Source organism: Hypomesus nipponensis, chromosome 8, assembly GCF_054491055.1.
Source record: "Hypomesus nipponensis isolate SF chromosome 8, ASM5449105v1, whole genome shotgun sequence".
NCBI lineage: Eukaryota > Metazoa > Chordata > Actinopteri > Osmeriformes > Osmeridae > Hypomesus > Hypomesus nipponensis.
The window spans coordinates 15,331,932-15,355,811 of record NC_140368.1 but is presented as its reverse complement, the minus strand read 5'-3'; the positions used below and the strand labels follow the sequence as shown (position 1 = coordinate 15,355,811).

The window sequence follows — 23,880 nt, the reverse complement described above, 5'->3', positions numbered from 1 at the left end:
TCGGTGCTATTCACTGACAGCAGGGTCGGACTGGGATTGAAAAACAGCCCGGGACTTTGCAACACAGACCGGCCCAAACGTTTTAGATGTTTCCCTGCTCCAACACACCTGATTCAAATGAATGGTCATTAACAGGCTTCTGCATATGTAGATAACGACCCATTCATTTGAATCAGATGTGTTGGAGCAGGGAAACATCTAAAACGTGCAGGACAGGGGGTCCCTGAGGACCAGGGTTGAAGACCTCTGATCTAAGCCAATCAAATATAGCTATTTCTGTGTGTAGTATCATTGGACATTTGTCTGTCTATCACACAAAGAACGTCAGACAAAACTAGAATGCTGATGATTTCAATGGCGAGTCATTTGGTAACGTTTAATAGTTATCCATGGGCATGTATCTTTAATGCAACATTAAAAAATTATTCAGTTAACACACTCTTAATAGTATAAACTAATGGATAAGGGTCGTAGTAAGTTGAATAGTTTTTTAATATAAATATGTATATGGATATTTAATTAGACAACCAGACCATGTTGTGTCAGTCCCTGAACATGCTTGGAAACTAGTATGAGAATTATGCCATGTTCAGCTTGTCACTGGAGTCCTGCATATCTACTTGTGACACAGGTGTTGGTCTCGTCTAAGGCCAGGAATACACCAGGCTTGTTCAATTTGCATTATATATTGTCTGGACAAATGTACCATTTTTGGTGTGAACAATTTTACAATTTTTGACCGAACAACTGGGTCAACCTTGAAATACTTTACACGTTATTTACATTATATTGTCCACAAGCATTCACTACATGTTACCTTTCTGAAAATCTTCCGTTGCTATGAGGAATTAAATGCTGCGCTACAGCTACTGAGCAGGTACACATTTGAACAGCGGGTGACGTAGTTCTGCCAATTTAGTGGAATTTAATCTGAACCCAGATAACTATGTTACACTGGCAGTAAATAATACATTTCGAATGAAAACCACTATATTTCGCGCCAGTTCCCTGCCATTTAGCTGCACATTGTCCAACTAATGGTAGGTTTAATGACTGTCTAATTAAATATCCGTATACATATTTACATTAAAATCTATTAAAAACTATACAACCTAGGTCATGTGTGATAGACAGACGAAAATGTCCAATGATACTAGACACAGAAATGGCTATATTTGATGGGCTTAGATGGTTTTGGGAGCAGTGTTCCCGCCTTCTTCTACGGAGACACAAATTTATTTTTTACAAGTACACAAATCTTTTTTGCAAGGTACAAATCTCACACCATACGTTTCTGGCTTGCCGGTGTTACATCCCAACTGGTTCCCAATTTAACTGGTTCCCCAGCTGTGCATGCACCTATCAGTCTGCCTCTATCACCAGATTCGTCACAAATTCACAGACATATTACTGGCAATTTTTAAAGTCGGATCTCATATTTGCTGCCGCAAATATGAAAGTAGGCCTATGGGCTACGTGCGCACTACATTAGACTGCCATTTGCGACCAAATAAATTGAGAAAAAATAAAATATTTGCAGGTTCGCATGAAGTGGGATTCGATCGCACTAGAGCAAAAAATATGTGCACATGAAAGTCCGTTGTCCATGAAAGTCCACTCTGAAGAGTGGTCAACTGGTTACATATTTGTTATCTACATTGGCCTTCAGGTAACATTTTGATTTGGCTTCTTCTGAATCAACTGGTTCCCATAGACACTACCCGAATGCAGGCTACTAATCATGTATTTGTGTTTTTTGGAGGCTATAGCCGTATTTCCCATGACATCAAAGCTCCTTCTGACACCACATATAACAAATTCATACTAAGAACGTTGCTGCTAACCCAGACAATACGATCAAAATACGCGTAACACAACATGGAAACATTAGTTTCCTATGAGATATGTGTGCATCCTATGGCTGAGTGTTTCTTCGCTACATCTTTTGAAATCAATTCATTTCATAATTGTATATTCTGAACAAATGTGAGCACTACATTACAGCCATTCACACCATAATAAATGGAAGCTAAGAAAATAAAAGATTCAAGTCGGATTCGATCCCACGAGCAAAAACAGATACATCGTTGTAATTACACGGCATTACACCGCGAGCTACTGAGGCATATGAAATATTCAGTCACAAATTGTTGCAAAAATTGAAGATGTAACATATTTATCCTGTATAAGAATGATTCTGTGTTCATATTACTTGGGTGCAAAGAAAGGCCTAACCCCAAATCTGAGCTGTGAGTAAACATTCAAGACCCTTATCTTGGGGCTGAGGACTAAGAAGAGGGGGGTTTTGGTTGTTTTAAGGATATACTGTGTGACAAAGACTATAGGTGGAGACGCTAGGTCTGGTGACCATTTGTTGACACTTATGTGAAGGAGCTTTTACGACATCAAGAGATCCTGTTGTGTTTCAATCAGGGTTGATGTCGTAAACACGCACGCAGTCAAACACGCACGCACACGCGCACCAGGTCTATGCAAGGAGCCAATGAAGAAGAGCAATGGAACATTTGCATGCCTTTGTCTTGACCAATGACTGTAAAGAGCGGTTCTTCTTAAATAGCTAGCTAGCGCAACATGCTAGCAGACAAACTTGTAGCACAATGGCGTGTGATGTTTTTGTCTCCTTGTGGCCGGCCGCAAGCAATAAACTTTCTTAAACTTGTTCACCGACTGACTGTGCAATGCTTGATAGATTAATATTTCTGACACAAATTACTAAGTACGTTGGCCTTCAGGCAACATGTTGTTTTGGTTCTTCTGAATCAACTAGTTACCGTAGACACTACTCATCACGTATTTGGAGTTGTCTCTAGGCAATAGCCATATTAACCACGATATCAAAGACCCTTATGACACCACATTGCGAAGTAATAGGCCTACTTAGATCGTCGCTGCACGATATAGAAACGTGGGCACAGACATGATCCTACTTCTGATAATCATGGCAAGGTAACCCTAACAGGTAACCAGCTGTTTTGGATGAACCCCAAACCAAGTAACCCCAAAAGATATGTGGTGTAATTAAGGGTCTGTGATATAGATAAGCCATAGGCGACACAAATTGCATAGGAAACTTTTCCATGTTTCCATGTTGTGTTACGCGTATTTTGATCGTATTGTCTGGGTTAGCAGCGACGTTCTTAGTATGAATTTTTAATATGTGGTGTCAGAAGGAGCTTTGATGTTGTGGTAAATACGGCTATAGCCTCCAAACAACCCCAAATACGTGATTAGTAGCCTACATTCGGGTAGTGTCTATGGGAACCAGTTGATTCAGAAGAAGCCAAATCAAAATGTTACCCGACGGCCAACATAGTTAACAAATACATAACCAGTTGACTAACCTTTCAGAGCTGGTATAGCTCGCGGTGTAAATCAACGGACTTTCGTGTGCACACTTTTTTGCTCTTATACGGCTGCGGGCCATCATTTACATTAGTGGTTCTTGCCACCTCTTCTTCTTCCCAGTAGATCGCCATAGTTCTAGTACTAGACTGAGGCTACTCTCCAACTTTCCCAACGTGACGTCATCGCCAAATTGCGCTAATATGCTAATGCTAACACAAAAAACATCAAAAACTGGTCTTAAACACCATTTTGAGACACCATTTTGAGATTTCTTGAATAATATCCATATCTTGAGTGCTTTATATACCCATTAATCGACAGTGGTGGTTAACCTGCCATATGGCCTTTAATGCAGTACCTTGGACAATTAACGCAAGTTATTTAAATAAGTAACAGTAATAATATTACTCAATGTCAAAAACTAACGTGTTATATTACTTTGTTACTCACTTAAGTAATAATATTATGTAACACGTTTTATTACATAACGCGTTACCCCCAACACTGGTTGTGTGTGTGTGTATGTGTGTTACCCTACTCCCAAACCTGCATGTTATTCTAGGTTGTATGTAGCGTCTGAGCCCTTGGCTTTAGCTCCACAAGTTAGCCCTGTGCAGGGCTGATTTCCCAGAGGGCTCTGAGGTTAGTCCCTTAGCAGCTGGAGGATGACTGACCTAGGTGACCCCAGGGGAGGTCAACTTGCTCAGACACACACACACACCACACATATGTACACACATGCAGGCACACACACACGTCCACAGCCAGTGTGTGTGTAAATTGAGTTGGTTAGTTCAGTTTAGTTCATTTAGTTAGTCTCTACGGTGTAGTTCTGTCCATATGGGAGAGAGATTCTCAGCTTTCCACTGTGTATGTGTGTGGTGAGAGAATCTTCCAGAGAGAGCAATTACACAACACGACTGTGCTCTCAGCCTGCTTAGCACCAAGCTGTTCTGATTCACACACATTCAAGCCCTAGGGAGTGCACCCTCGTCCCCAGGTAAACTGCAACACACACACCTACACGAACACACACCCACACACACATGCTCCTCCGCTCCTTTTTCCTCAGTCTTATGTTCAGGCTTGTCTATAGACGGTCCTCTTAGGGCAGTACAGCTGACCCAGAAGCACTCTGGCTGGGAGGGCTAGATCCTACTAGAGATACTGCTGGGGTGAAGCACACACACACACACACACACACAGGCTTGCACTCAGACATGCACATAGACATATGCTCAACACAGTCAGGATAACAGTCAGTAGTGGGTACAGCTGTTCTCATGATCCAGGCCTCTAAAATACCCACTCACATACACACACTGCAATGTGGTGATCATAGAGGGATTACGGGAGATGTTTGTGTGGAAAAGGAACTGTACTGAGGGGCTGACCTGAGGCATGACCAATCAGGCTGAATAATGCAGGCAGGTAATTGGATGCGTCCCTTTGCAACCTATAGCCACTGTTGTCTCATTGGTGTAAAGAGCTGTAATGTCACACTTTGAAGCCTACATGCAGTCGGTCAAATCTGTGACCCAGAATCAGATTCTCTCGAACAGCAATAGCTGAGCGCCCATTGAAGTTTTGTGTCTGCGTGTATGTGTCTGTGGGTTTGTGTGCGTGTGCCTGTGTGTGTCTGTCTGTGTTTTTGTGTGCTTGTGTCTGTGTGTGTGGGTTTGTGTGTATGTGTATGACACAGGGCTGTGTGTGCTGGGCTGGGCTACCTGTTACAGTAAGATGTTCAAGATGGGGGAGGGGTCAAAGGGAACCTGACCAGGACCCTGTATGTGTGTGTGTGTACTTGACCATGTTCTGGAGCCCCTGCTGCCTTGATGTGATGCACACATGCGTCAGAAATTAGATTCAAATCTTCCACAAATAAACGCATGAACGTATGAAAAATGAGGCCTGTCCTTCAATTAGGTCCCAGACAGATGGCCTGCTGCTTCCCAGTGTGTGTGCTTCATGTCATTGTGTGTTCAATGTTTGTTGACGTATGTGTTTGTGAGAGGGGATGTGAGCTAAGGCCAAGGTGTGTGTATGTGAGTGTGTGTGATTGTGTGAATGAGGGAATATGAGCAAAGGCTAGTGTGTGTTTATGTGTGTGTGAGTGTGTTACTGTGTGTGTGTGTGTGAGAGAGAGAGGGGATATGAGCTAAGGCTCGTGTGTGTGATGAGATGTAAGCTATGGGTAGTGGGTGTGTGTGATGAGATGTGATATAATACTGATATTACCATGATTCATCTCAGAACCTGCGGTCTCCCTTGGCTCCCAGCCTGTTCTCAACATGACCATGAGAACTTCAGGAGACCTTCAGGAGCTGTAACGTGGCAGCGAATAATCCCATATCTCCCTCCCTCTCTTCCTCCCTCCCCTCCAGAGTGTCTAGTGCAGGACAGACTGACAGGATGAGAAGATGGCCAGCCTGCTGCTACCACCAGGACCAGACAGCTTGCACCGGTTCACCCGCGAGTCTCTGGCTGCCATTGAGAAGCGCGTTGCTGAGGAGCAAGCTCGGCATGCCAAGCACTATCAGGTCTGTCCTACGTCTCTGATAGGGTGGGGCTATGTCTATCCTACACCTCTGATAGGGTGGGGTTAATAATAATAATTAATAACAAAAATCTGCAAATAATTAGCTGGTTGACAGGCAGTTTACCCCCTATTCCAGAGGCGTTGGTAGACATAAAACTCTGCCCCAGTAAAAAGGGTCTAACGACGCCCCTGCCCTATTCACACCGGACGTGTTTGCGACGCGTTATGGCTAGGATCCAACTGTTGGAGCAGATCGCGGCCGATCGCCTCCACTCTAGTCAATGGTGCAGTTCTCACCAGATATGCCGTGCCACGTTTCAGAATAATTCCAGACGCGGGCTTCCGCGCAGCTTCGAGAGAGATCAGAATAAGAATAGTGATTAATCGCCATGTAAGTGGTCTCAAACAAGGAATTAACTTTGGTGGGCAGGTGCATAGAGTAAACATAATAAACAACATAAAATGTAGAAAATGTACAACAAAATACTGGCAGAGCTATACAATAAAATATAAAATAATACAGAATAAAATAATATAGAATAAAAAATTATACTGAATGTGGTAAAGTGACAGGGTGTATGAGTGTCAGTGTCAGTTTGGGGCCTTGCCAATAAGGCTAGTTGCGGAAGGAAAGGTAGGTACTGTAGTGATGTCAGCCAGACCACACAGAGCCAACATCTTGTCACACCGGTAGAGTCTGATTCGAGCCCATCAGACAAACTTAATCAGCCCTTTTGACACCTTCAGTATGCTGATAACCCACCAAACGCCGATGCCAAGGAACCATAGAGTTGGGAGAGGACCTCTCCAATCTGCATGTGAGGCCCTCCTGCTAGCTCTCAAGCTTCAAAGGGCCTGCTTGAGACAACACCTCTCCAGCAACCATGTATGTTATCAGTTGTGGCGGCAATTTGAACAAAAAACATATCGATCAGAACTTTTGAGGAAAGTTCTTCAAGACTTCACCTTTACCACATGAGTAGAAGGTGTAAAATTATGAGAGGGATATTTGTGTTATGTTTGTTACTTTGTTTTAATGTTGTGCTTACGGAAATCTTGGTTCTAGTAACTACTCCTTCTTCCTGAATGATAACCAAGTCATCCTTGTTATCTACACAAAACATGATAAAACAATAATTCAGCTATATATTGTAACTGTACCAAGATGTCCAGAACAATATCTGAACAATCTTATGAACCAACCAGAGACCAGTTCACGCATTTGGTAGGTGTGAAGGAAGGGGGGGTGTTGAGAACCCAGCTTCCCCCAATAAACTTCTGACTCCAGGTCCTCCTTCTAATTCTGAACTGAATAAAACTTGTGAGATCGATCTCTGACTGCAGCTAAACCAATTTCTGTCTTTTGTTAAGGTACACCATTTCATTCTGTTCATTGAAACCAATCTCTCATATAAAATTCAGAATCTAACTTGTTCATACTACCGATGTTTACCTTACTTTAATAAATTCATGGTAAAGATATTTTGACGTGTGCGTGTTCACTAATGTTACGATTGGCTCTACACTTAATTCCTAAAGATGAGACTAATTACTACATATTAAACATAGGATCCCTTAATGTCCTAAAACTAGTGCTGTCAAACGATTAAAATATTTAATCGCGATTAATCGCATTAATGTCATAGTTAACTCGCGATTAATCACAATTAATCGCACATTTTTATCTATTCTAAATGTCCCTGGTCAACTTTTTAAAAGCAAACTTTCCATTCAGAATCTTATTGGCATCCATTTCGGCATCTCGCGCTCGTCATCCACTCAAAACGTAACGTTAGCCTACTACCAGAGAATGTCTAATATCCGTAAACGGGCTCTGCTACTACTCTTTAGCCAGCTCGCAAGCCAAACGAGTGTTTGGCGTGCCTGTTGTTTTGTTTCCGGTCTAGCTAGATCCGGTGTGGTGTTGTAGTTTTTCTAACGTCGGTAGTTGTTGCAACAGCATGTGAAAAAAACTACAAAGTTTGCTAGGCCAAAAAGAGCGTTAATCGCTCGATAAAATAATTGACGCCGTTAATTTGGGTTTGCGTTAACGCCGTTAATAACGCGTTAAACTGACAGCACTACCTAAAACCAATAATAAGGTGGTGCCCCAAAACTAGATCGTTTATTATAAATAAAGTATTTATATCTTAAACGAGCAAACCCCGCTACAGTACCTTTTCTATTCATGACTGAGCATCCATGGCGTAAGGTAAAATAAAAAATAAAAGTCCCAAAACAGGCCCCAAAAATCGGGGGCCTGTTCTATAAGCGAGTTTACCAAATAAACGTGCACATGCGTGGCTTAAATTAGCTTTATGGAACATGCGCCCGGTAAATTAAAAACAATGTCTGCATTACAGTAAAACACAGTGTGCAGACTCCCAATAGTAATTCACTTCACTACATCGGTGAAAGGAGGCCAGAAGTCAGAGGATTTTACATTATTAAATTAAATGTAATATTATATTAAATTATTATTATTTAATATTAAATTTAATTATTAGGATGACGAGAGATTCATCCTAGTAGTTGAGCAACACTAGTTGTATGACACCACAAATCCACAAATAACCAACACAAATTTGTATCTCTCTAACTCACCAATATAGCTGCCTTGCAGCTTTTCTTCTGAAATTATGTGAAGACAACTTACCTGATCGCATTGCAGCCGTAACACGCGTCCGGTGTGAATTGAGGTTGCGTCGCAGCCGTAATGCGCCGCAGACGTGTCCGTTGTGAATAGGGCTTTAGGATTGGCGATAACTGGAGAGTTAGAAAGCCACTGTGGTAAAGCCACTGCAGAAACGTACAGCAGAGCCAGTTACCTACTAAACTCATTAAGAAAACCGTTCACTCTAAACAAACAAATCAACTGATCAGGTGAAACTACACAGACACAGAGCCTGTTGACTGGTAAACATTATGTAACCTCCCCAGGAGGACCTGGGAGATGTGGAGGAGCTCAAGCCTCGTCCAGACCTGGAGGCGTCCAAACAGCTGCCCCGAATCTTTGGGGACATCCCGTCTGGGCTGGTGGGGGTGCCCCTGGAGGACATCGACCCCTACTACCATAAGAATCACAGGGTGGGTGTGGAGGACAGGGACTAGGGGGAGAGGGGTGTCTCTGTGTGAGTTTGTTTTGCTCTTGTCTTGTCTAATACCGGGATGGTAAAGGAGAGAGAGGGAGGGAAAGGAGAGAGGGAAGTGATAATGAGTAAGTACAGCAGGGATTGAAGCTTTAGAGAAACAGACAGAGGAAAAAGGGGGATTTAGTCCTTTAGTAAGCTGGAGAGGGGATGAGTGTCAAAAGAGTTTATAGAATGGGACAAGCAAGGGATGGAAACAAAACAGATGAGAAGAGGGATGGGAGTTTGAGAAGGAGGAGAGAGGGATGACTTGTGAATGGGGTGAGTCACATGAAAAGTGCAGCCCCGGCTCTTTCTCTTCCTTTTTCTTTATTTTTTTCTCTCACTCTCTCTTTCCCATCTTTCTTCTCTGTCTCTTTTTTCCCTCTTACTTGTTTTTTCTCTTTCTCTCCTGCTTCAGCCACATAAGGAGAGGAGAGGAGGAGAATGTCTGATGTTGACCCTCTAGTGAATCTGACTCTGGTCTTTCATCTAGACATTGTCTGTCCGCTTTGACCACTGGCTTTACAGCAAGCTGTGCTCCTCTGCCTTTTCTGTGTGTATGTGTGTGTGAGTGTGTCTGAGAGAGAGAGGGTGTGTGTGTGTGTGTGTGTGTGTGTTTGTGTGAGGGGTGTGGGGGAGGTGTCACTGTTAGTTTATTGCCTTGCTCTTTAACCGTGATGCATGTTTCTCTTCCCTTCTCCCTCTCCCGTTTCTATTTCTCTCTCTTTCACTCCCTGCCTCCCTCTATGTCTCTCCCTTTTCTCCCTCCTTCCCCTCTCCCTCTCTCTCTTCTCCCTCCTCTCCATCTCCATCCTCTTCCTCTCTCCCCCTCTCCATCCTCTTCCTCTCTCCCCCTTTCCATCCTCTCCCTCTCTCCCTCTTCTCACTCTCCTTCTTTTCTCCCTTTCTACCCCTCTCCATCCTTTCCCTCTCTCCCTTCTCCCCTCTCCACAGACTTTTATAGTGCTGAATAAAGGGAAGGCCATCTTCCGTTTCAGTGCCACTGCAGCCCTTTATATTTTTAGCCCTTTTCATCCAGTACGAAGAGCCTCAATAAAGATATTAGTCCACTCATATCCTTTTGTTGTCTAAAGACACACAATCATATACACACTCATAGGATAAACACACATACACACATAATGGTCTTGGTTCCGAAAATGTAGATTGTGAGAATTAATTTGACGGACAATTATTTAACATGAGGAAACCCAGACACTGTGTCAAGGCTGCATCCATGCTACTGTCTCTATCCATTATGTTTTTTAAATGACAGCCTCTACACTAATAGGACCATTCCATTGAGTTGATATTAGTTGTATCTTACCATGTAATGTGATGTTGTGTTGTTGTGATGTTGTGTCGCATTGACTTGTGTGTTCATGTGATATTGTGACTTGTTGTTGTATTATGATGTGATCTGATGTTGTGATGTTATGTTATGTTGTGTAATTGGGTGTTTTGCCCCCCTAAGGATCTGTCAATATTTGTACTACATAGACAACGTAGGTGTCAAAAGTTTAGTCTTGGTAGCGATTGAGTTGCTTGTATTTTTATTTACGTTCCGTTGCACGGTTTAGGCTGAAATTAAGTTTTTGTGTCAAAGTGCCTTGTGTCAACAAAGGGTACTCAGTGCTAGCCTATGTCACAACGTCAGTACACGTTAGCAACGATGCAAGGATACAACGTGCATAGATGTGCTGTTGCACAGCGAGTATCGTGCCATGGTCTACTAGCAGCATCATACATGTACATTTAAGCAAATCAAGACTTGCATGTACAGTAAGTAATGTCATATTAAATAATATATTTAAACTCAATGCCACAGCCTAACCTTTATGTCAAAAGAAACGTTCTAATGTCCGGCGCTTTCAAAAAATCCCCTTACTCAGAGAAGTTTGGCTAGCCACAGCAACTAGCTTGCTCCTAGCAAACTTATTTTGAATTAGCCATTTCCCCCTAAATAGATGTCAAGCTTTTTTACATTTTGGGGGGCATATTTTCAGTTAAATCTTATGTTCTGTGCCACTCGTTTGAGGTCAGTCTAAGTGTAAATGAAACGCGAGTGAGTCGAGCAAATCTTCGTTCAAATGTTTACTTATAGAATATATAATTTACACGGTTCACACGGTCAAAAACTTCTCTGAGCTCAAAATCTAACTTAAAGGTACTACGCAGGTGTATATATACTGACGTAGCGCTGACATAGTTTCTGATTGGAAGCTTACGTTCAAAAAATATACTAAACTAGAGAGGGTACAATTTCTGGGGAAATTGTAGGGTGTGCTTTCTTGCTTCAGATGCAGGTGGGTCCCTTTTCCCTTCTTGTGACATTTTCAAGCATTTTGCCTACTCATTTTGCATAATTCATTAAGAACACCCTTTGAAACAAGCTACTGTAACAACGTTGTCACTGGCAGTATTTCAGATGGAATTGCGATTCAAATAGTACCGTCTGCTAACTAAAAATAAGCCCCCCCAAACGTAAATAAGTTCGATATTAATTTAGGGGGACATGGTTAATTCAAAAGCTGTTTGCTAGAGGCAAGCTAGCTGCCGTTGCTATCCACACTCCACTGATTGTTTGAAAGCGCAGGAAATTAGAACGTTTCTTTTGTAAGGGATAATTAAGCAATAAGCCCCAAGAGGCCGTGGTTTGCGCTGATTTTAGAACAGGTAAGGGGAGTTGTTAGGCACGACGCAAAGCGGAGTTTTCTCCAGTTTTGTTTCGCCATGAAGGGGCTTATTTCCCCGATAATGACTGGCGTTCTATACATTATCCCGCTTATTACACGGCTACTTGCCAACAAAAATAACTTAACACAGTGTGTCTTTTTACAATGTATTTGTTACTATTCGTATTGTTGATCAGCAGAGAAATAGACAACTTCATAGACTTTGAGCATTATTTAGGCTTCAAATCAGCTGACATTCCTAAGCAACAGAGTACGCTGGGGTTGAAAAGTTACCAGACTACTTGCGGAGTGCTACAAAAGACGTGAATCCGAGGGAAAAAGGCCACTTCCCTTGACAGCGGTCTGTTATTCATAGCAACGGTCTGTTATAACAGACCGCAGAACGTTGGGAAGCCCCATTCAAGTGAATGGAGCTTTCTACAGCGTTAAGAACAACCGTGTAATAAGACATAATAAAGTTTAGCTATTAGCTGTGGCATTGAAGACAGTACTGTAGCCTACTACACTGCCAGTGTAGCGAGCCGAGTCTGTGACTCTGTGGCTAACATCAAAACAAGATGCAGTCTCACTCAAATTCCAAGTTTTACACAAATAAACTATGATGACCGGCTGGCTGTCTTCGCAATTGCCGTATCTTTAAAACACTGCTGTCCATTTAGATGTAGAATTGACCCTGGTACGAAATTAAGACAATACTCACCAGACACAGATCGAGAGTTGACTGACTGTCAACACTGTTGACAACACTTGTTGCTGCCGCAATCGTCAATGGAGGCTGACAGGCTCTCACGTAGCAAACAAATAAACGTTTTTACTGCAATCTATATTAAAATCTCACCACCTGGCTGTTTTCACAATAGTCATATCGTCATAACATTTCCCTTTCAGTTTTTTTTGTGTAAAATTGAACTATAGAATTATCTACAAAAAATACTACTATGACACTTTCTAGCATGGCTGCCGCCTAAAAGACGAGGCGGTCTCACGAGCAACCTGCGCTCGCTCAAATTTTTTGTGGGTGGTATTTTTCACTCCAATTTGCGAGCTAGAAAGTCAAAGGCAAGCATACCCTAATTACTAAATGATACGTTTTAACATTCTGCAACTATTGTTACCTTTTTAATTCTTAACAAAATCATTAAACACTAACTTTGGCTCTTACATTACCCGGCCCCAATTGGCTAGGGAGGAGGACTAAGCAATTAAACATTATAACAACATCAAGAGCCACAATACTTCACACATCTATAAACCTATTTTGTTTCTCAAGGTATTGCCTCTTCCAACAGGCACAGCTTGTTCACAGGCCTTTCCAGTGTGCTGATTTTAGTCTTAATTTTTACTCTTCTCACTGTTCTATCCGAGTCTGGCAATGTTTCCACAACCTTCCCCATGAGCCAGGAGTTGCGTAGGGAGGAACTGTCCACTAGAAGCACAACATTGGTCAGGAAGTTTCTTCTAGGCCTCAGTCATTTCTGGCGCTCCTGAAGAAGTGGAAGATATTCACGTGTCCCATCTGGTCCAGAATAAATCCACAAGGTATTGGACTTGTTTCCATCATTTTCTTGTGTATGTGTCATCTTTGCTGAAGATGCCAGTAGGCATGCTGGGTTGAGACTTCAGCAACAACAAGTGGTTGGGTGTCAGAGGCTCAACGTCGTTCACATCGTCTGAGACGCTTGTGAGCGGCCTGCCAGTTATAATACTTTCAACCTGACACATTAGTCCGTATTTGTCTTTCCCAAACCCCACCTTGGTGAGAGGTGGCTGGGCTGTTGAATATCCACTTTATCCCTTTCTGTTGCAGTGCCTTTTCAATCTTGATGTTATCCAGCTGTTGGATGGCTTCTTTCAGTTCTCTTTCAGGGGACACAAAATGAGTGCCATTATCCAACTTCGTGATGATAACTTGTCCTCTTCTACATATGAAGCGTCGAATTGCATTAACACCAAGAGTCAGTGTCGAAGTTATCTGCAACTTCAATGTGTACCGCACAGAGTGGGGCAAGTGAACATCAAGCCGTATCTCTTGACCCTACCCCGGCCCCGTTTGACACTAAACGGTCCGAAGAAGTCAACCCCGGTGTTTGTGAAAGGAGGTTTGTCTGGCAAGAGGCGATATTCAAGCAAACTTGCCATCTTCTGTTCTCCAACTTTTCCATTGATCCTGCGGCATGTTGTGCATTGGCCGATTATCTTTCGGATCGCAGAGTTGGACTGTTGGATCCAGCACTTGCGTTTAAGTTCTGCCAAGATGTAACTGCGTCCAGTGTCCTGTCCTTTGGTGTATGTCTCTTAAAATCAGTGTGGCAACTCTGCTATGCTTAGACAGTATCACTGGATGTTTAGCATTGAACTGACTGCTGCGGCTAAGTGGTCTTCCTTTCTACAAGGTTTTCACCTCTTCTTCAAAGTGCTGTCTTTGGCTGCACCTGATTATTTCTGATTCCGCAGCAACCAGATCGTCCAAGGTAAGTGATCTCTTTCCGATTGTTCTTTTATATTTCTTCATGTGTTGTTCTACTTTCAACTTTTGTTTTGAAAGATCCTTTTCAGATTGACAACTTGTTTGTGATATCTCTTTCCTTACTTCTTTCAGCTTCCAGAGAGTTTCTTTTACTTAAAAAATCCAGGCTACTGATTTCTTCAATTTATGCCAATCTGAGTGGTAGTCTATCAGTTTGTTCACTGGTTCTGTATCTTCTTTGACTTTGATTGTGTTGACAGTGACTTTATTCTGACTTCAGGATTGTTTGGAAGGTTTTCTTCTTTTCTGTCTGGCTGTTTTGGCCAGTCACTTTCACTGTTCGGCAAGAAGTTTGGCCCGTTGATCCAGGTCCCCCCTAGGACCAAGTTCTTCACCTTCAGCCCTCTGCTGGCTTGATCTGCATGATTCTCTGTTGTCCTAACATACTTCCATTGTGACGGCCTAGTTGCTTCTCTCACAAGTCCAATTCTGTTAGCGACGAAGGTCTTGAATCGGGCTGTTTCGCTGTCTATGTATCTGAGCACCGTAGTGCTATCTGTCCAGGTGATGGATTGTTGCAAAGGGATCTTAATTTCTTGCTGTAACATCTTGTCTACCTTCACTGCTACAACTGCCGCGGTAAGCTCAAGTCTCGGAAGGGTGATCAACTTGAGTGGTGCCACTCTCGATTTTCCCATAACGAACGCACAATGTTTTTGACCCTCCATATTCTCCAATAATAGATAAGACACGGTGCCGTATGAAGGCTCTGAGGCGTCTGAAAAATGGTACAACTGCACAGTAGCAGTGCATCTGAAATCCAAATGCTTCAAACATCTGTTCACGTGAAAGTTGGAGAGGTGAGTAACGTCTTCAATCCACTTTTTGCAATGTTCAGCATACTTCTCACCGACATCTTCATCCCACCCATGTTGTTCTTTACAGAGATCCTTCAACGGGAGTTTAGCTGGCAAGATGACCGGGGCCAGAAAGCCGAGTGGGTCGTAGATGGAATTGACAAGATGCCCCTTCTGGTCATCGGTTTGTCTTGCAACTTCATCCGGTAAGTGAAATGATCAGATTCAGTGTCCCACCGTACACCGAGGGTCCTTTCCATTGGGAAAGCATCGTGTCTCAGATCCAGGTCTTTCACTTCACTAGCTCTGTGAGCCTTGAGAATGGACATTAACACTTCTCTGCTGTTACTCATCCACTTTGCTAAAGTGAAGCCCCCACTGGCACACAGGGTCTGCAGGTCTTTGGCTAAGGTCACTGCCTCATCAACTGTTGCTAGGTTCTTCAAACAGTCATCCACGTAGAAATTACGGAGCACTGTCTGAACGGCTTCTGGGGATGCAACATCTCTGTGTTCTTCAGCAGTCCTTCTTAGCACATATGAGGCAACGCTTGGTGAAGAGGTGGCTCCAAAGTTCCATCCGGAACTCTTCCACAGGTTCAGTTAAGTTGCCGTTGGGCCACCAGAGAAAACGGAGAAGGTCTGCATCATGTTCTGGCACTTTAACCTGATAAAACATTTACTCAATGTCTGCCATTAATGCCACAGGTTCCTCACAAAATCTTTGGAGAACCCCAACCAATGTGTTGGACATGTCGGGCCCTTGAAGAAGATCTCTGTTCAAAGATTGATCCTGGAAGGACACGGTGCAATCAAAAAACACGATTCAGCTGGTGTGGTGGAACTTGAATAGCGTAGCCCTTTCCAATGATTTTATCCATAAAGCTCTTGTAGTCTTCGAAGAATTCAGGATTCTTCTGCAGATTTCTTCGCAGACAGGATATGCGTTGTTCTGCAACGCACCTGTTGTTGGGCATTCTGGCCTTCTCGTTCCTGAGCGGCAACCCAACACAGTAGTGGCCACTCTCGAATGTGGTTATCTTCTGCACAGAATGCAAAAACTGTTTGTCTTCCTGGGACATCTCTTCTTTGTCGTCGTACTTCCACTCTGGAAAATCAATGTTGTACTGTTCGACTAGAAGGTTTTCTATTTCCATTACGGAGATCCTGTTAATTGAAAGATGAGGTAACTGACTCTCTTTGTCTTCTAGTTATTTTCTTATGAGTCCATTCACCACCCATCCAACAGCGATCTTGACAGCGTATGGCCCTCCACTGCTCTGCACTTATAAGTAGGCCTATGTCAGCCTTTATCTCAGGCAAGCTTACTTCTCTGAGATAAAGCCACTTCTGGATGTCTGACTGTTTAGGTATGTTTCCAATGTGCGCGGGTATGTCTCTGTGTGTGAACACCTTCGGCAGGTCAATGAAGCAACTGTCTTCCCATCTACACACTTCAAGGTCTGAGCTTGTTCATGAGCTTTGGTTCTTCAGGGTGTCTTGTCCCATGGTGCTGAGAAGTATTTGTGTCGGTTTTCCTTTAACACCCAGTTTCCTTTGCAGGTCTTCTGTACAAAAGGTTGCTGTGCTTCCGGGGCTAAAAAGGCGTATGTTTCAACACACTTGTTACTCTTCTTTGATTAAACTTTCCCCGGAACTATTGATAGCACACATTTTTCTTCTCCGACCCCCGTGAGGCTACAAGACTCTTGTTGGACAGAAACCTGAGCACATGATACCATGCTTCCATGAGCATCTTCCTTCTTTTTAGGCACAGCAGATCCTTCTGCTGATCCTTCTTTGATTATTTGCAGAATATCAGGATGCTTCAATGCATATTCTTTACATTCCATCCTTCTTTTGCAAAATTTGCTGCCATGGCCATACACTAAGCATCCAAAACATAGGCCCTTTGACTTTAAGAGGTCCACTCGTTCTTTGTGTGGCTGAGCTTTGATTTTACTGCATGCAGCAAGATTGTAAGACTGTTGGCAATACAGATACAACTTTTCAAAGGCACTTGTGGGTTTGCTTGAGATCGATGGCTTAGCATGCGTTTCTTGAGGCCCTTTGCTTTCTGCTGAAACATTAGTGGCAAAGCAGCTTTTATGTATTTCTTTCTTTGAGGGATACCTTTCTGTTCAGTTTTTCCACTTGTAGTTGTGCAGCTGTCCGTTATGTTACCAGAAAAGGGTTCTGATGCTATCTTAGCTTGACGTTCAATGTATTTCACCAAGTTGGCAAATTTCGCCTTTCTGCCACTTTGCTCTTTGATGTCGTAAGCTTCAACCTGCCAACGTTCTCTCATTTTGTACGGCAGTTTGGATACCATCATTCGTAGATTAGTAGGGTTTTCCATCTTGTCTAAATATTCAATGTCCTTCATGGTGTTGAGACATCCAATTAGGAACATTGCATAAGCACTCAACGCCTTTCCATCCTTGGACTTCACTCTAGTTTAGCCATTTCAGTGCTTTATCCACGTACGCGCTGGCAATCCGTAGTTCGTCCCCATAATGCTTATGAAGTGGCTGCTTTGCTTCACAATAGCCTCTGCTTGGTGTCATATGAGTGCAGCTGCGGACAAGCTCTTGTGGTTCACCAGCTGTGTACTGTTCCAGGTACTGTTCCAGGAAGTACAATCTATCCTGGTCATTGTCAGTCTTCTGGTCTATTGCGTGTTTGAACGCTCTGATGAAGGACTTGAACTGTAGTGCATCACCCTTGAACACAGTAATGTCTCTTGTTAGTAGTTGAGACAGCTGCTGTTGTTTTACAAGTAGCTCCGTGATTACATTCTGCGTTTGCATGACCATTAGTATGTCGTCACCTCTGTCCACTTGAGTGCTAGGCCGATGATTTGTGGCTGACTGAGACAGCATCAACTGAGAGTGCGGCATTGATTGTTGAATGCGAGCGTTTGCGTTAGCCTGTTGCATCCTTATGCTAACCCTTTCCTTCTTCATTGGCGTGTGGTTGCTGTAACCATCTTCAGATCCTTCATATGCTTTAAGCACCTTTAACTTTGTTTGGCTTTCAGCAAATGCCGTTTTTATCTCAAATTCGTATTTTTCAGCCTGGATTCTGGCCATTTCCGATTCTAGCTCTTGCTTTCTCTTTAGTGCTGCAGCACGCTCCAGCAAGGATGCATGTTGTGCTTCCTGCCTATCCCGTGATATGGCTGTTGCAAGACTTAATCGTGTTCCACATAGGCTACCAGGTTCTGTGTTTATACCCCCTGCCTGAGAAATACTGTTATCTGGTTTAACAGCTTCTTGTAGAGTATCCAGCGGATCAATTTATTTTTGGTGAGCTTCGTCCATTGGCAGCGTTGCTGTTGATTCACACACCGCTGCTATCCATCTATTAGTTTCTCACACGGAACTTTTCTCAGATGTCATTCTTCTTCGAATGCCTTCTCTGTTGGTTTACGTGTTCTTCCCTGCTCCATCATGTCCCGCACGCCTCCCTGTACTTCTTCATCAGCCATCGCTCACGCTGCCGAGGTAAAGCTCAAGCTGTATGCCACGGTTCAAAGCTCTTTCCTACACGGAACTTTTCTCACTAACGTGTGCAAAACAGTTTCTAAAAAATGGCTTAACTCCACAGAAGGGTTATCAGAGTATGTTCTTGCTAGGGGAGAATCACGTTGCTATTTCCAGCACAGAGCGGTTACAGTTCAACTTTTGTTTTCATCCGTTTTACTAGTTCCGATGTTAGCTTCAATGGGCTGACCGGCCTTTTCTCTCGGGCAGCAGGCTGCGTTCTTCTCTTTTTTCGGGCAACCCAGCGAAGCTCGGCAAGCAATAGTTTTTTGACTAATGTAATGGCACTCGGTTAAATCTTGCCACTCTTTTGAGGTCAGTCTAACGACAGTGTAAATGAAACGCGAGTGAGTTGAGCAAATCTTCGTTCAAATGTTTACTTATAGAATATATAATTTTATAATAAGGTTCACACAGTCAAAAAATGATGTCGCTTCCACTTCTCTGAGCTCAAAATCTAATTTAAAGGTACTATGCCGGTGTATATATACTGACGTAGCGCTGACATAGTTTCTGATTCGAAGCTTACATTCCAAAAATATACTAAATTACTATATTATACGTTTTAACATTCTGCAACTATTTTTACCTTTTTAATTCTTAACAAAATCATTAAACCCTAACTTTGGCGCTTACATTTTCAGTTAGCAGATTGTACTGTTTGAATCGTGATTCCATCTGAAATACTGCCGGTGCCAACGTTGTTAGAGTAACTTGTTTCAAAGGGGATTCTTAATGAATTATGCAATATGAGTAGGCTAAATGCATGAAAATATCACTGGAAGGGAAAAACCTAAGGGGACGGACCCACCTGCAACCGACGTAAGCAAGCACACCTTACAATTTCCCCAGACATTGTACCCTCTCTAGTTGAATTGTGATTTTGTGATCTGATGTTGTGATGTTTGTCTTCTCCCGATACAGCATCTTAAACACAAGCTGTTAATGTGACTACATGTAACAATATAAATAACCCTAGCTTACTGTTTAGGAGGCCCTAATGAAAGGTCACAACACTGGAGATGAAAACTGAATTACCAGCTTTTTTCTGTGGTGTATTTACTGGACATTATAGCTTAAACATTTGCACGGTGTTATGGAATATTTACTGGAGATGCTGGCTGAAGGATGAACACAGTGGTGCAGTAAATCCAGTGAATTCATGATGGGCTCAGGGCTGTGACTCAGGCAGTGTTGGTTTCTGGGACATTCAGCTGTATAATGTTGGTGTGTGATGAACTCCGCTTCTTCATAATACTGTTACTGTAATTCAGGACACATCACACTGCTGTTTAGGGCTGTTGGGAAGCAGACATTATGGGATTTCACTCCAGAGAGTAACTGTAACCCTGGGTGATAAGACCTGCCTGGCTCACTGGATCTCAGATGATGAAACTGCCAGTCAGCCAAACAGCCAGTCAGCAATGCTGTAGCCAGTAAGTCAGCTAGTTAGTCAGTTAGTCAGTCAGTCAGCAAGTCAGCCAAGCCAATCAGTCATGCTAGTGAGCATTTCATTCAAGCAGTCAAGTCAGTCAGTCAGCCAGATAAGTAGTGTGCCAGTCGGTTAGTCAGCCAGTCAGCCACCAAAGCAGTCAGACAACCAGTCAGTAAGCATGGGAAAAAGCTGGTCCTCTCTCCTCCGTCTACCCCTCCCCTTAATTTCTCCTCCCCCTCTCCTCCCTCGAGTCCTCTTGTGTCCTCCACCCCGTCCTTCCCTCCTGCAAATCTACCACCTCAACATGTCTGGTCGCCGTGGCGCCAGAGATGCAGGACTGTGTTTGTGTGTGTGTTTGTGTGCTAGCACTAGTAGGTGTCTACTAAGTGGTGAAAAGCACTTTCTCTCCAGAGAAGGGTGTTGACTCTACACACTCTCACTCCTCTAAGAGCACAGAGAGGGGATTCTCAACTCTGTGGATGTCGGTCCACACTGATGAGTCTCAGCCATGTTCAGAAGAGACCAGAGAAGTAACAGTTAAAAACTGTAAACTAGGTTTTCCCTCCTACCTACTTCCTCCATCACTGCAGTTTGGAGCTCCACAGGCTGTCTAATGGGCTTCTAATAGAGGGGTGTGGCCAGGGCTGTCAGTCAGCCAGGCTGTTGAGTGAGCTGGGAGGGTGTGTATGTGTGTGGGGGGGGGGGGTAATGCTGTTCGCTCCATGGTGGTGGATTCCAGCAATAACATCATAGGTTTAATTATCCATGTCACTTAGGTCCCCTTCGGTAGCAACCTGGAGAGACCCTGAAGCTGGGTAGCTCTGTCCTTCTGCAATATTGATTAGTGTAATTATATCTGAATCCGATATCAATCATTGTGATAGGTTTGCATATGGGAGACTTGTTGGGTTCGATGCAGGCTAGTCCACCTCAGTGCACAGCAGGCAGTACATTCAGAATGACTTCCTGTGAGACACAATCTTTCTCAACTCACTTCCTGTATCATCAAGTACATGGACAGATCCATGTGCATTCATGTAAAGGTTGTTACAGAGTGATATACTTCCTTGACCCGACTGCACGTTATTCAGCTTGTTCATAATGTGCACCATCCTGACCAACTGCTGCTTCATGGCCATGTCTGAACCTGCCTACTGGGCCAAGTACCTGGAGTAAGTCCATTTACAACATACTGACAAGTCCACTTGTCAGTATGTTTCTCTGTCCACCATTTCCTGTCTATCTGTCTCTATCTTTATGACTGTCTGCATGCCAGCCTAACTGTCTTGTCCCTTCCCTCTGTCTTTGTTTCTGTCTGCCTGCCAGTTAACAGATACCGAATTTGTGATGTGGCCAAAGATGACAAGACTGTATTTTCATGCCATTTCACACTTTAATTAGCAAATCTCTTGGAAATCTGTGACCAACTGAACGGGTTCACTGACATTTGCCAACTAAGCTAACTAAATTAACAGAGCTAACTAAGCTAACAGAGCTAACTAAGCACCACCCTGCAAAGCTGTCATCTCTCTGCACCTTTTGTCAACGTTGTCAAAATCACCCTCTGACCCCTCTTCTCCTGACATCTGAACTATGCCCTGTCTGTCTGTCTGTCCTGATGTGATGCTTTGCCAGATGTTTGTTGCCTTGTCTACCACAATTAGCAAGTAAGTTGTTATTAACAAATCTAGCATCTCCAGCCATGGCACTGCTAACAGTTAATACTAACAGCACTGTGCTTATGCTAACGGCACTGTGCTACATTGTGTGTGCTGTGTACTTATGCTACATGTGGAATGCAACAAGGGTATGGTTTTGCACATGTACCTTTGTCTAGGACTTTCATTAAAGGAATTTGTTCTCTTCCCACAGCATACAATACAGGGGGAATACATACAGGCAACATGATTTGAAGAAGTGGACTATAAATAATTTCCTCTCTCTCTCTCTCTCTCTCTCTCTCTTTTTCTATTAATCATAAACTGTTCAGTAACATTATGGATTAGCTGTATGGCTGTAGTATCTGTCATATGGATGAATGGGGTTGTAGCCATAGTAACTAGAGTAAGGTGTTCCCCCAGTAGCCTGGCCAGGGCACCCGTTTATTCCCACTGCTAGCAATCACAATGAGAACAATTATTATAGTCCTCCAGTGGGAAAGCGTTTGTCTGTCATAACCCCTGTTAACACTCCTCCACCTTGAATGACCACATCCATCTTGGACAGCAACATACACCACACCTTCGTCTTCTTCACTCCAGCTTGCCTGATAGGCTCCCAGCATGTAAAAACTGCCATGCTCAGTGTGTCCTAACTCATGGCTTCATCCATCCATCCTACTTTTTGTTTGTCTGTTTTCCCTCTCTATATATATTGTTTTTCTTTCAGTCTACTCTGGAGGTGGGGGGCCAAACCAAGGGTGTGTTCTCTCTATTGTCTAATAATGTGTTTGTCCTCAACCTACCACCCCTCTTTCCTCTGTCAATCCTTCAACCTCCCCCTTTCCATCCTTCTCCATCCCTTCATCCCTCACTCTGGCCTTCACCCTCCTCCCCTCCCCCCCCCTCCCCCTCAGATACACATTCACAGGCATCTACACGTTTGAGTCTCTAATTAAGATCCTGGCAAGAGGCTTCTGTGTGGGTCCCTTCACCTTCCTCCGTGACCCCTGGAACTGGTTGGATTTCAGCGTGATCGTTATGGCGTAAGTGTTTCGTACCCTGTGGTTCTCTCCTGGGGTCTCATTTATAAAACTGTGCGTAGGATTCTTACTAAAAGTGTACGTACGCCCAAAAGCCTAAAATGGTGTACGCACACAAAAATTCAGATTTATAAAACGGTGCGTACGCACACCTGTACGCAATGTTCCCTTTATAAATCACAGATTACCCACAAGTGTGCGTACGTGAATCAGCATTGTACCCCGCCCTGAACACGCCCATTTTTAACCATAAATAGTCAATGCAAAGCACCTCATGAATGCTAATCTAGTATCTCATCATGACCTTGGCATACGATTGTTCTTTACGGCAAATCATAGCGCATGACAACTTCTCAGACACTGTTAGCCTATTGGTGGAGCCCGAAAACTCAGAAAATGTGGTGGCCGGTAGATCACCAATTAAAAAAAACTGTGCGAGTGGCGTCAACTGTGCCAGTGATATACTGCGAGTCGAGATACAATTTGAAAACAAAAGCATTTTGTTATGAACAGTAATCTATTAAAGTCTGGACTGATAACGAGGACGTAGAGTGTAGCGATTGCACGGGAGCTTAACGACTGTATTTCCAGTTTTTGACATATGAGGATATTTGCACAGTATTAAATAAATATATTTAGTTATACACATGTGTTCTGCTATCTAAAGGTAGGATATGTGATGTTATACTGTATTCCATGCAGTCGGGGAATCTCCCCCTCCTGAACTCCCGTAGTGGACAATCTGATGGTGAGGAAGCGCTGAATTTTTATTAAAAATTTGAGTTGGATTGTACAAGGTGTTTATGGAACAAGAATCACTCAGTACAAGCGCAAATAACACTGCTGGATGTAATCTTAATGATAATCATGAAATTGAATGGAAAAAACGTGTGTGAGGAAAACAAAATATATAAATATTACGAGTAATGTTCTTCCCACATTCAATTTCTGCAGTCTGACCACAGTACGGTCATCTGCGTTGCCAATTCCAACTGTTTTCAAAATGTGCGTAGGCCTACGGGAGGGTCAGAGTTTGCGTGGAGGACCGCACATTCTCCCGTCAAGTTTGTTTTTTATAAATCACAACCTTTGCGTGGAAAGTGGCGTACACACATTTTCAGCGCCGTTTTGTGCGTACGCAAGC

At 43.2% G+C, this 23,880-nt stretch overlaps 2 protein-coding genes across 2 annotated transcripts in view; both read left to right on the top strand.

Annotated features, from left to right (window-relative positions):
• The first annotated feature begins 5,754 nt into the window (after window positions 1–5,754).
• On the top strand, window positions 5,755–10,494 carry LOC146275290 (sodium channel protein type 2 subunit alpha-like). Its single transcript, XM_084702522.1, has 3 exons — window positions 5,755–5,906; window positions 8,846–8,992; window positions 9,991–10,494. Exons 1-3 carry the CDS (start codon window positions 5,787–5,789, stop codon window positions 10,126–10,128), a joined length of 405 nt encoding a protein of 134 aa, XP_084558648.1. The 5' UTR covers window positions 5,755–5,786; the 3' UTR covers window positions 10,129–10,494.
• Window positions 10,495–21,066: 10,572 nt separating this feature from the next.
• Window positions 21,067–23,880, top strand: part of LOC146275287 (sodium channel protein type 5 subunit alpha-like) — a 231,935-nt gene continuing 229,121 nt past the window's right edge. Inside the window, exons 1-2 of the mRNA XM_084702521.1 lie at window positions 21,067–21,207; window positions 22,611–22,739. Of these exons, the coding sequence (XP_084558647.1) occupies window positions 21,137–21,207; window positions 22,611–22,739 (200 nt within the window). The 5' untranslated portion in view covers window positions 21,067–21,136. The remainder of the gene's footprint in view (window positions 21,208–22,610; window positions 22,740–23,880) is intronic.

Bases quoted from the DNA above. Each gene is read 5' to 3' on its own strand.
- LOC146275290 (XM_084702522.1), top strand. From the start codon at position 5,787: ATGGCCAGCCTGCTGCTACCACCAGGACCAGACAGCTTGCACCGGTTC. The intron at 5,907-8,845 runs GTCTGTCCTACG...TAACCTCCCCAG, and splicing joins GGCATGCCAAGCACTATCAG to GAGGACCTGGGAGATGTGGA. The intron at 8,993-9,990 runs GTGGGTGTGGAG...CCCTCTCCACAG, and splicing joins ACTACCATAAGAATCACAGG to ACTTTTATAGTGCTGAATAA.